The sequence below is a fragment of the Pteronotus mesoamericanus genome, unplaced genomic scaffold (genome assembly GCF_021234165.1).
Source record: "Pteronotus mesoamericanus isolate MK-2021 breed Mesoamerican mustached bat unplaced genomic scaffold, CSHL_Meso_final contig_20, whole genome shotgun sequence".
NCBI classification, from domain to species: Eukaryota; Metazoa; Chordata; class Mammalia; order Chiroptera; family Mormoopidae; genus Pteronotus; species Pteronotus mesoamericanus.
In genome coordinates, this window is record NW_026555085.1 from 12,286,763 (window position 1) to 12,299,188 (window position 12,426).

Below are 12,426 nucleotides of genomic sequence, written 5' to 3' on the forward strand. Positions count from 1 at the left end.
GCATGATTGTGTCCACCACAGACACTTATGTCTCTACTCTTAGAGCTGTTTATACGTGCATATGCCTCAACGATACCAGTAAACTTCTTGAGCGTAGGAACTGTCTTTGGAATTTCCCAAGCACTTATTTTAGCAAGTGCCTTTCACATTGTAGAATTGAAAGGAGGTATGAAAACCCACTGATAAAATTTCCTTTTTCTCTGTAACTAAAGTGCACAGTGTGACTCTGAAGCACCTAGTTAGGAAAGATTGGTCTCTTTTCATCTTTAAAAATGGTCATTTGAACTAGGCGATTAATAATTTCATTCCAAGTCAAAGAGTCACCAAGTTTATTTACTTTGTTATTTCATGAACAAAAAACTTCCTCTGGCTGTAGGTAGGTTTTCTTTATGCTGTGACATTTTCACTGTTATATAATTAAAACTTGAGTAATTCTTTCTAGAATGTTTTGGAATTTCTAAGATTATACTAATTTATACCGAGAACTCAAAAAATTCCAAAAGAAACCAGGTACCCATTTTATGGTTGTCTTCATTTTTCATCTCCCTTGAATATAAAAAGTTGGCACCAGAGCAGAAACTGATTTGCCCTTTTCCCCACCTCTGGTCTGGGAGGCTGCCCGGGATATTTTGTTGCCGCTCTGACTCTGGTACAGTGATTGTGGTTGTTCTCTATAAGGGTGTCATTAGGCAGAAACTCGTCTAGGGAGCTGCCCTCAAGGTATTAAAGGCAGCCCCTTGAAGGATATCCCCTTTGCTGAGCCGAGAGCTTTTGGAGGGAATGGGATCCCTCAGTGCCCTGAAAGTGTGAAATGTTAAAAGATTTGATGTACTTAACTAGAGAATTCCAATTTTAGTTAACAGTTCAGGGATGTTTTATTTGCTCAGGGTGGTGAAAGTTAAAGGGTCCGGTTTTCTAAATAATCCAGAATCTTGCATAAATTATTGATATCTCAAAGGAAAGAAATAAACTAGCATTTCATTTCAAGTTTACAAGTCATCACCCATCAAGGATTTCACAATTTAAAGTTCTATACTGGTTATGGGAAAATGAAATGCTTGGTTTTTGTTTGTTTTGTAATACAGAAAAATATGATCCACTATTCATGCACCCTGATCTGTCTTGTGGAACACACACTGGTAGCTGTGGACACATTATGCATGCCCATTGTTGGCAAAGGTAATGTATTTTTAATATTAGTCAAGAGAAGCTTATTCCAAGGCTCAAAATTGAATTTTTTTGTAAAGGAAACTCCATTCTAGAAAGAGGGAGAAAGAACTAAAGATGTTAAGAAAAACTCCATTTCATTTCCTAATAAATAACAATGAAAATTGATTTGCTTTGTCATACAGGTGAAGGGATGGTAGAAATTTCATAGTATATCAAGTGTGTGTGTGTGCGTGTGTGTGTGTGCGCACGCATGCACACACACACACACACATATATCTTTTTTTTAGATTTTATTTATTTTTAGAGAGAGGGGAAGGGAGGGAGAAAGAGAGGGAGAGAAATATCAATGTGTGGTTGCCTCCCACACACCCCCTACTGGGGACCTGGCCTGCAACCCAGGCATGTGCCCTGACTGGGGATTGAACCAGAGACCCTTTGGTTCACAGGCTGGCGCTCAGTCCACTGAGCCACACCAGCCAGGGCTCAAATATATTTTTTAATGTGGGCATCTGTATCAGCTAACTAATTGGATGAAGAAAAAGATTTTACAGTGGGGTAAACCCTAGAAGAGCAATAGTATCTTTCGAAGGTGAACAACCCCTGATTCTGAAGCTGTTCATAACTTGCCTTGTTACTTCCTGAGATTGTCATGATTCTCTGGGCTAAGTTGGAGTTGGGATAACCTCAGACTTGTTCTCCTTTGGTACTTTCTAGCCAACAAACCAATGCTGTTACTCTAGCGCTGTGCTTATTAAACTATCATGAACTTCTTCTGGCAAGCAGCCACCAACCTTGGTAAAGTGACCAGATAGCACCAGGACCAAGAAATTTGCTGCTTTGTGAATGCTTCTTTGCAAAGCAGTCTTTTTTTGACTTTCCTGTTTAAGAACTCTGGAACCCATTTTGATATTTAAAGCAACTCAATAATTAAAGTACCAGTATTAAAAATACTCAGTTCATTTTAAGATTTTAATTTTTGGATTGTTTGTGAAAACAAATTATTTAAATTATGTTGAAGGCTCTCACTGAAAAAAATTACCGTTGTTTTTGATACCTCATGTTTTCTAATTGTAAAGGTATTTTGATTCCGTTCAAGCTAAAGAACAGCGAAGGCAACAGAGATTACGCTTACATACAAGCTATGATGTAGAAAATGGAGAATTCCTTTGTCCTCTTTGTGAGTGCTTGAGTAACACTGTTATTCCTCTGCTGCTTCCCCCAAGAAATGTTTTTAACAAGTAAGTTTTGGCTCATAAAACCTTTATATCAAAGCCAGAGTTAACTGCCTTTGAAGATAATGAAATAATAAACTGGGTGGCAGGGGGGTTGGGCACTCTAGGCAACTGTACAATGTTTTCCACATACTTTCCAAACTTTTTGTTTAGTTATTTCTTCTAGCAGATCTGTAAAATATTATTTTGGTTTTTTGAAAGAATAGGCCAAAAATGAGTAGTTTCTTGTTTACCCATAAACACTATTGAAGATGTAGAATTCTTGCGTATTTATGAGAACTGTCTTTATTTCTAGGATTCTGCTTTATGTATCTCCCTCGTACTTTTCAAGAGATACTCAGTAAATTGATAGGGGAGAGAACGACAGCTCAAACTGACTTTATTGAATATTCCAACAATTAAATATAATCATCTGCAAATTACTGGCTGATAATAGCTTCAGGAATTGAGCCAAAACAATGAGAATCTGTTGGTGTATTTTAAATGGAAAACTTTTGTCATTTCATAATTCTTTTTAGTCCTCACCTGAGGACATTTTTTCATGGCTTTTAGAGAGCGAGAGAGGGTGGGAGAGAGGAAAATATCGATGTGAGAGAGAATCATTGATTGCTTGCCTGCTGTACGCACTGGGCCCACCAGGGGTTGGACCCACGACCCAGGTATGATCCCTGACCAGGGATCACACCCTAAATCTTTCAGTCATGGGACAACGCTCCAACCAACTAAGCCGTACCAGCCAGGGCTGTCATTTCACAATTTTTAGGGTGCTTCTAGTTCATAGGTGTAACTTATTCCAAAATATGAATTTGATATTGTCTGCTACTTAAATCTGATTTACATTTCTCAGTTTAGAATTATGGTCTATCTTATATGCACAAATACTAATTCAAGTTTTATAAATATTGAATCATCTATTTCTGTGCTATTTGGACTCAGTTCAAAGCAAGGTCACCTGGCTGGTGTGGCTCAGTGGATTGAGTGCTGGCTTGTGAACCAGAGTCGCTAGTTCGATTCCTAGTCTGGGCACATGCCTGGGATGTGAGCCAGATCCCCAGCAGAGGGCGTGAGAGAAGAAACCACACATCAATGTTTCTCTCCCTCTCTTTCTCCCTCCCTTTCCGTCTCTAAAAAAAAAATAAAAAGCAAGGTCAGTTTTTTTTCTCTTTGAGTATAGGAGTATATAAGAAACTATGGTGTCTTATTAATTTATGCTACCACAAAGTCTTCTTTAAATTCTGTTAGATTGGAGTATAAGCTCATGCTTTTCAATCACCAAAAAATATCATAGTACTGATTTATTTGTATTTGAACTGATTAATTATTGTTAAATTATGGATTCACTGTGTAGAAGGAGGAAAAAAATAGCTTTGTTGGATTTCCCCTCACTTCTGTGATTTAAATTTTCTGTTCCCCCATAAGAGCCAATTATGACATGGTCATGAAGGACACAGGCTGTGGAGTCTGATTTTGGAGTTTGGGTTTGAATGCCACATCTGTTCTTTATATGGCCTAGTCATGTTACGTAGCTCTAAACCTCAGTTTCCTCATCTATAAAATGGGAACAATAATATAACTTGTTTCATATTAATATTTTAAGGATTCAATCTAAGATTGTTAAATGCTTTACGAAGTGCTTGTCACATATTAAACACTCAATAAATAGTGGTGGTGTGGTGACTGTGATATTTAAGAAATAATAGCAAATTCTAGTATTGAAAAAAGTGAAAATTTTGACAAGTAATGTTATTAACATTATAGTAAAAATAAGATATTTTAATTTCGATTGGCAAAAATACGTTTAAAGATATTATGCCCGTGATCATTTAAGGAGTCTTTTTGTATCTTAAACTAAGCAACAACAGATTACTAAATACTCTCTATAATTTTTTCTAGCAGGTTAAATTTTTCAGATCAACCAAATCTTACTCAGTGGATTAGAACCGTATCTCAGCAAATAAAAGCATTACAGATTCTTAGGAAAGAAGAAAGTATTCCTAGTAAGTTCTGATAATCTGCTTTCATTTTTCCCTAACATCTGAAATTGTTGAGAAATTTAGTTCCAGAAAGAATTAAGAATACTGTAAAAAGAAACTTATTTTAAAATTTGACTTATTCTAATTTTCTTTGCTTTTTTTTTTTAAGTTTGGGCGAAGGATTAATTTATTTTTAGAGCAAGAGGGAGGGAGGGAGGAAGGGAGAGAATCATCAATCGGTTGCCTCTCATACACCCTAACTGGGCACTAAACTTGCAGTCTAGGCATGTGCCCTGACCAGGAATTGAATTGGCGACCTTTTGCTTTGCAGCACAACACCCAACCAGGTCACACTGGTCAGGGCTAATTTTTTTTTTTTTTTCTTAATGAACTAAATTTGACCTGATTGTGTTACTTCCTTTTTTTTTCTTTTTTTCTTCCCCCGCCCCCCATCCTCATCCAAAGACATGCTTATTGATTTTGGAAAGAGGGACAGAAAGAAATATCAATGTGAAAGAAAAACATTGATTGGTTGTCTCTCACATGCCCCCTGACCAAGGACCGAACTTGGAACCTAAGCCCTGACAGAGTTGAACCCGCAACCTTTCAGTTTACAGGACAACATTCCAACCAACTGAGCCACAGTGGCCAGGGCGACTGTGTTACTTAATACTCCTTGAAAACACAGAGGCTCATGTGCAATTTTTAATAAATACTTCTCAACCCACATGGTATCAGAGAGCTTCTAGGAGTGGGGGAACGGAACTGACTATTGCAGAGCTAGCTTTGGTTCTCAGTGGCCTAACTTACATTATTATTGGCATTACCAAAGGCTTCCCGAGTTTCACAACATGCATTGCAATTATGACCTCAGGGAAAGCAGTCTGAGCGGAATTTATATTGTTGTTTTGTATAAAAACAAAATAGCATACTCTTCATTTTCCTACTTTGCCTAGCTGTGTTCTAGTGGTTAAAGAAGGTTTCTTGATCAGTCAGAGCAATAGTATTTCTCATGCTTTGAATGCATGTTTTTTTATTAATGGAAATTTTTCCTGTTTTTCATTTCTTCGGCCTATATTTAAAATGAAATGTATGGTGGAAATTCACAGCAATATGTGCACTGATGAGTAATAATATGAAATACTTGTTTTCATAGACATTGCTTCTTCAAAGAACTCCAAAAATATGGATAAATTACAGCTCCCTGAAGGATTTAGGCCTGACTTTCATCCTAAGTGAGTATATTGTTTTATTCCTTTGACATTTGGCCCACCTGAAATGAAAGACTAAGTTAGCAGTTAGTAGGAATATGATTTGTAAGCCAGGGAGCAAAATATTTTAAGACATTGATCTTGAATCGTCAGGTTTAAGCATTACACAATCATGTTTGTTTCAGGTATATTGATCGGAACATAAGGACCATGTGTCATGTTTAGTTGTCAACAACCTTTTCTAGTCGGCCTTGCTGACTCCCCACTATACCCTTTTATCTGGCTGGCCTTGACAACACCTCATCAGTATGTGTAAATCCAAGCCTCCCAGCTCCCCTACCGAGTCCTATGCTTTCCTTCTGATCTCCGTATTTATGGCCTCCCAACTTCTTAGTAACCCAAGATCAAAACCAGAGTACTTTTACCCTCTTTTACCTCAGAGCCAATTAATTATAAAATATAGCTTAGATTTTAGACCTAGATTGTTTGGTTGGTTCCCAGTAGCACTGCTTATTAGCACTGCAGCTGTGCAAATTGCTTGACCTTTCTGTGCTTCAGGTTCCTCATCTATAAAGTATTATGAGGATAAAGTGACACAATACATGTAAAGCCACCTGGAAGTTATTCCTGGCATGTACTAAGTAACTCAATAAAAATAGCACTGAAAGATCCAAATAGAAAAAACATCAGTCCTATGCCTCCCATTTCCCCTCCCTATCCCCAGTCCTGTCATTTTGTTTCTTCTATTTACTGCCATATTTCTAGTCAAAACACTTAACTTCTCTCTTGATTCATCATTTCACAACAGTAGTTTCTGTTGACTGGCCAACGATTTAGCATTAAGCTCTTACCTCTACCCTATCCACTGCTCCTTTCCAGTCTCCCAGTAGAGTTCTTTCACAATTTTTGGTTAAATCAGTTGGCAGTTTTTACATTATAATTGTTTATACTGATAGAAGTTATGTGTTATAATTATATTTTTCTTTTACAGGTTTGTCTTTCCTGTGGTTAATAATTACCTTGCTTTTTTTCATGTGGTTGATTTTCTGTGTATGGTAGTTTATTCCCCCTGAACACTACAATAGATCTTTCAGATGCTTGCTTAGCCCTCCTTCCACAGCCCCTATACTCCCGCACTAATAAAGGCTGGACACAGCTGTCGCCCTGAGGCTCCCCCTGGCTGTGTTCCTCTCATTTGGCTGGATTGCCTATTCACCTTTTTCCTGATTTTCATACAGCTGTCTTTAGATAGTTTAAGTGGTTTAGTTCCAACATAGCAACAAATAGATGTTAGGAATCTGCAGCATTTGATTGCTGTGAGCACATTGTTTTGAGCTAATCCTATACGTGTTTACTTCAGGAACCCATATTCTGACAGCATAAAGGAAATGCTAACAACATTTGGAACTGCTATTTACAAGGTGGGACTAAAGGTTCATCCCAATGAAGAGGATCCCCGTGTGCCCCTAATGTGTTGGGGTAGTTGTGCATACACCATCCAAAGCATAGGTAAGAGATTTAAAGTTGGGTTTCTCTTTAAGTCTCAAGCATACACTGACACAAGTGATGGGGAGAAGCCTGTATTTAAGTGACATGTTTGAAGTGGGCAACAATATGAAGAAATAATGTAAAGCCTTTGACTTAGGAAATGTAGTGTACTCACAAAACATTAGATTGACAGTTTACTAATTAACCAGAGCAGCAGAGAACTCATTTTGGTCATGGTTTTAGCTTCTTGTCAGTTGAGGGAAGGTGTTTTCATTTTTACTTTTTATCCAAAGTTAATTCCTGTGTAATGACTTAAAGATTTCAAAACCTGACAATACTGTGCTTTCTGCCAAAAAGAATTTTTTTACTATTTTTTGAGATTGTGATAAAATATACAAACATAAAATTTATTATCTTAATCATTTTTAATCTGCAGAAAGAATTTTAAGTGATGAAGATAAACCATTATTTGGTCCTTTGCCTTGCAGACTGGTAAGTTATCGGTTTACTCAATTCACAGAATGGTAGAATGGAAATTCAGTGGTTCTGCCTTTTCTTTTCATATTAAAAGCCTGAATTGGTTATTTAAGCATAGCTTTTTACTCGTTTCATGGTAAAACTCTGTTTCTGTAATTACATTGAAGAAATAATGTTTGTGGTTTCATTTTTCTTTTTTAAAAAAATAGATTTCAGGTCTTTTCACCTAGAACTCTTAAGTTAAACACATGAAAAGGGAAAATAACTAAAAACAGTGCTTATTCTTGAATTTTTAAATCTAAAATTGGAAATATAAAACAGAACACACCCTTTACTACATTTGACTACCTTTCAAAAGCAGTATTTAAATTAACTACAAATTAATGTCAAAAACAGTACATTTAATGCCTAAAAAAAATGAGGAAGGGGAATACACTGTCAAAGCTTGCTAATTTTTACTGTGCAGCTTGTGTCACATAGAGGCAGCGTATCTACCTATATTTAAGCTTACCCTCATGAAATTGCCCTTAAGAGTAAGCTCATGTAATTTGATTCATGTAGAATCACCTGGGGAACTTTTAAAAATGCCTAATCTTGGGGAGCATTTGATACCTTGCTCTCAACTGTATGTAGTCGTCAGTTGGATTCAAATAAAAAAAAAATTCTTAAAAAAAAAATTGCCTAGTCTCTACCACAGGCCAGTTAAACCAGAGTCGCTGGAGATGGACCCCCAGGCATTAATATTTTTTTAAAGCTTCCCAGGAACCAGGATTGAGAACCGCTGATGTAAGAGCCTATCCAGGGAACAAAAACCACAACAGGCCTACCTCAGCGACATTGCGGGTTCTATTCCAGACCATCACAGTAAAGCACACATTTCATTAAAGCAAGTCACATTGAGGTTTTTTTTTTGTTTCCCAGGGCACACAAAAGTTATGTTTACACTATATTATAATCTATTAAGTGTACTTTAGGATTATGTCTAAAAAAGTTTACATACTTTAATTAAAAAATACTTACTGCTAAAAAATGGCAACCATCATCTTAGCATTCAGCGAGTCATAATCTTTTGGCCTGTAGAGACTCTTGACTCAGTCTTGCCGGTGCTGCTGTCTGATGAGTGGGGGTTGCTGAAGGCGGGGTGGCTGTGGCAATTTCTTAAAATAAAACAGCAGTGAAATTTGCCACATCAGTTGACTCTTTTACTTGAATACTTAGATGCATTGTAGGGTTATTAATTGGCCTAATTTCAATACTATTGTATCTCAAGGAATGTGGAGGCCTAAGGAGAAGGGAGAGATAAGAGAATGTCTGGTCAGCAGAGCAGTCAGGTCATACGCAATATTTAAAATTAAGTTTGCTCTCTTATGTGGACATGGTTCATAACACACCAAAACAATTACAATAGCAACATCAAAGATTGCTGATCACAGATCACCATAACAAACATAATAATGAAAAAATTTGAAATATCGCGAGCATTACCAAAATGTGACAGAGATACAAAGTGAGCAAATGCTGTAGGGAAAACTTGTTGCCAATAAACTTGATTGGTACAAGGTTACCACAAAGCTTTAATTTGTTATTGTACAAAGTACAATAAAGTGAAGCATGGTAAAACATTTGCCTGACCTAAAACCATAAAACTTCTGGAAGAAAACATCGGCAGTAAACTCTTTGACATGGCTCTTAGCGATATCTTTTTGGGTATGTCTCCTTGGGACAAGGGCAACAAAAGAAAAACATAAATTGGAACTACATCAAACTAAAAAGTTTTTGCACAAAAAAGGAAACTACCAACAAAACTAAAAACAGCCTAATGAATTGAAGAAAGAAATGGTAACATCTGATAAGAGATTCATATCCAAAATAATACTATATTAGGAACTCATACAACTTAGGAACAAACTTCTATTTTCCTGACTCCCACTCTTCAAACGTAATGTACATCTCCACGTACCTTTCTCTCTCGCATTGGAAGATGAGGGACATTGGTTAAGGTGGCTTCCCCTTCCACTTGTTATCTGAAATGCGTCCCCTCTCCCTCGGTATCCCTTCCCCAACCGCCCCCCGCCCTCCCGGCCCGGCTCTGGTGGACAGCTGCGCTCCATTATCCTCCTCTTGCTCTTGCCCCCAGTGTTCTCTTCCTTCTTTCTGTGACCCTGGGCATTCCTTGGATGACCAAGCCATTTTAAAGCATTTTATTTCACCATGCAGTAAAAAAGGCCTAAGTACTGATAAAAGAAATAACAACTTTAGTTTTTAACTTTATTTCATATTGAGAGAGAGAAATTTTATATGCAGTAAAACTTACTTAAACAATAGTGTACACTCTGGCTCCAATTTCTTGTTAAAACTAATCCTTCAACTTTTCAACTCCCTGCAATTTTCACCCTTTGGAACAGCAGCTATCAAGCTCACCTGATGATTTCCTCCTTATCTTTACGGGTGGGCATTTTTAGCCCTTATTTGACATTTCAGTTTACTTAATTTCGTTAACTACTTCCTTCTGAAATTGATTTTCTCTCTTGATTTCTGTGACATTTCTGGTTTCCTCCGTACCTCTCTGACAACTTCTTCTCAGTTTGCCACCCACCCCCCTCCATCCTGTAAATGTTTTAAATCCCCCGAGTTTGGCCCATGACCCTCAGCTGTCTTGATATACTTCCCTGGTAACCCCATCTATGTCTCTGGTTTCAATTATATCCAGATAATTCCCAAACCAAAACTATTATCTCATTGCCTGCTTCATTTTTTTCACCTGGATCTTCTAAAGGCACCTCACATTGAACAATCCAAGTCATTTTTCTTCATGTATTGCCTTAGTCAATGTTAATGTCATCACTGTCCATCCAGGTGACCGGGATAGAAACTCAGAAGTCCTGTTGGATTCATCATTTGGTATGAATGTTCATATCCAGTTGGTCCCAGAATTTAATGAATTTCTGCCCTGCACATTTGTCTCCATTCCTTCCATTTCTGCTTCCACTTGTTTGGTTCAGTCCCGTGTCATTTCTTGCCTATGAATCTCACTCTTTTCTGATACATTATCAGAGGAATTACTCCTGAAGTCACCCCAGTCATACCTCTTAAACTTCTTAGCCTCTTTCTCCATCATCACCTGGCAATCCCCACATCCATGGCCCAGACTTAGAGAGCCATTGCTAGTCCCCACATGCTCGTTTTCAGGCCTTTTGTTACTGCTAAAGTACACTGAGTAGACACCTCCTCTTTTAAGATGCTCTTCAAGCTTTGCCTTCCCTTGGAAATCTCGGAGCCATGTTCCGTGAGTAAGGCATCCCTCGTCTGTGCTGCCGCCTCCCTCGGCCGCCCCGATCTCCCTTTTCTTCCCCTTCCCGACTCCAGGGCCGTGAGCTCTTTGGAGGGGTGTAAGTTTCCATTTTAAGATCTTCAGAACCAAGGCTATTGTGTGGTATGTCCTCAATATCTATTGAACCAAACAACATTACAGAAAAATTTGGAAAATAGAGCATGAAGCAGGAAGAAAAAACTCATCAACGTATTACTCAGCTGTTTTTTTCATGTGCATGTTTATACTTGATTGTAATTGGTTTTACATGTTGGAGTATCTTTTTATAGAATAAATATAAAGAAATACTGAAAGAAAGAATGCATTACATTCTTGGGAGCCTCTGTTGTTTGATCTCTTTCTGGAAAGGTGTCTCTTTTCTACAGAGAATCAGTAGCATGGTGGCAAGAGCACTTTGGTTTATCCAACATAGAATTAGCATTTCCCATTCCATCTATTCCACATTAGAGATACATCATTAAAGATGTCATAGATTCAGTTGCATACCACCTAGGGAGATTTCATTGTGCATCCAGCTTTGCCTCAGGTGGCTGTGCATTGAACTAGCATATCTCAAAAAATAGAGCTTCTTAGGCTGGCTTCTTTGCTAATTGTGTCGGTCTCTTTATTTCAGGATGACTGTCTTAGGTCACTAACTAGATTCGCTGCAGCACATTGGACAGTGGCATTACTTTCAGTGGTGCAAGGACACTTTTGTAAACTTTTTGCGTGTGAGTATTAATACATGTACCATATATATTACGGTAATTTTTCATCTGTAATATTGTCTTTAATCATGCAACTTCTCTCCATTATGAGAAAAATGTTGGTAATAGTTTGTTTTATGCACAAGTTCTGTCTTACAAATTCATATATATCTTGCATAAAGATAAATATAAACTAGGTTATATACATTTTAAATTTAATATTTATGTTGGCATATGAAATGTGCTAATATATTTTTTCTTTAAATATTTAGCGTTGGTGCCTGATGACAATTATGGAGACCTTCCATGCATATTAGATATTGACATGTTTCATTTATTGGTGAGTATCTTGTAATTTGTGTTTTACATTTTCTTTATCATACTATAGAACTTTATCTTAGACTTGGTGAACAGTGTAGAAGAGACAGGAAGAGTATCATCTATTTCTCTTACCGTTTCTGAGTATAATTCTTTCTGAGGAAACTCAAAAAGAAAATGTTAAAGAATCTAGCTGAAGCCCTGGTTGGGTAGCCCAGTAGTTTGGAGCATCGTCCAGATACACCAAGGTTGCAGGTTCAGTCCCTAGTCAGGGCACATACAAGAATCAGCCAATGCATGCATAACTGAGTGGAACAAATTAGTGTTTCTCTCTTGCTCCCCCACCCCTCCTGTTTCTAAAATCAGTTTAAATTTAGAAAGAAGAAATGAATCTAGTTGAGAGACTTGACCTGGGGGTCTAATCCTCTCTATTTTGCTTTGGAGCTGAGGTCAGTAATTTTAACCTCTTTGTGCTTTTTACCTACAAAGAAGTAAAAATAACACTGGTAATGTGAGGGCTGCGGTTGACCCATACAGTGC

At 37.5% G+C, this 12,426-nt stretch overlaps 1 protein-coding gene across 4 annotated transcripts in view; it reads left to right on the forward strand.

Annotated features, from left to right (window-relative positions):
* Window positions 1-12,426, forward strand: part of UBR2 (ubiquitin protein ligase E3 component n-recognin 2) — a 112,423-nt gene that overhangs the window by 83,416 nt on the left and 16,581 nt on the right. For 3 of the 4 annotated variants that reach the window (XM_054569362.1, XM_054569361.1, XM_054569364.1), the window contains exons 31-38: window positions 1,086-1,179; window positions 2,247-2,408; window positions 4,296-4,399; window positions 5,532-5,610; window positions 6,947-7,095; window positions 7,511-7,566; window positions 11,496-11,592; window positions 11,841-11,908. In XM_054569362.1, the coding sequence (XP_054425337.1) occupies window positions 1,086-1,179; window positions 2,247-2,408; window positions 4,296-4,399; window positions 5,532-5,610; window positions 6,947-7,095; window positions 7,511-7,566; window positions 11,496-11,592; window positions 11,841-11,908 (809 nt within the window). The remainder of the gene's footprint in view (window positions 1-1,085; window positions 1,180-2,246; window positions 2,409-4,295; window positions 4,400-5,531; window positions 5,611-6,946; window positions 7,096-7,510; window positions 7,567-11,495; window positions 11,593-11,840; window positions 11,909-12,426) is intronic. The other variant, XM_054569363.1, reaches the window with a different exon arrangement.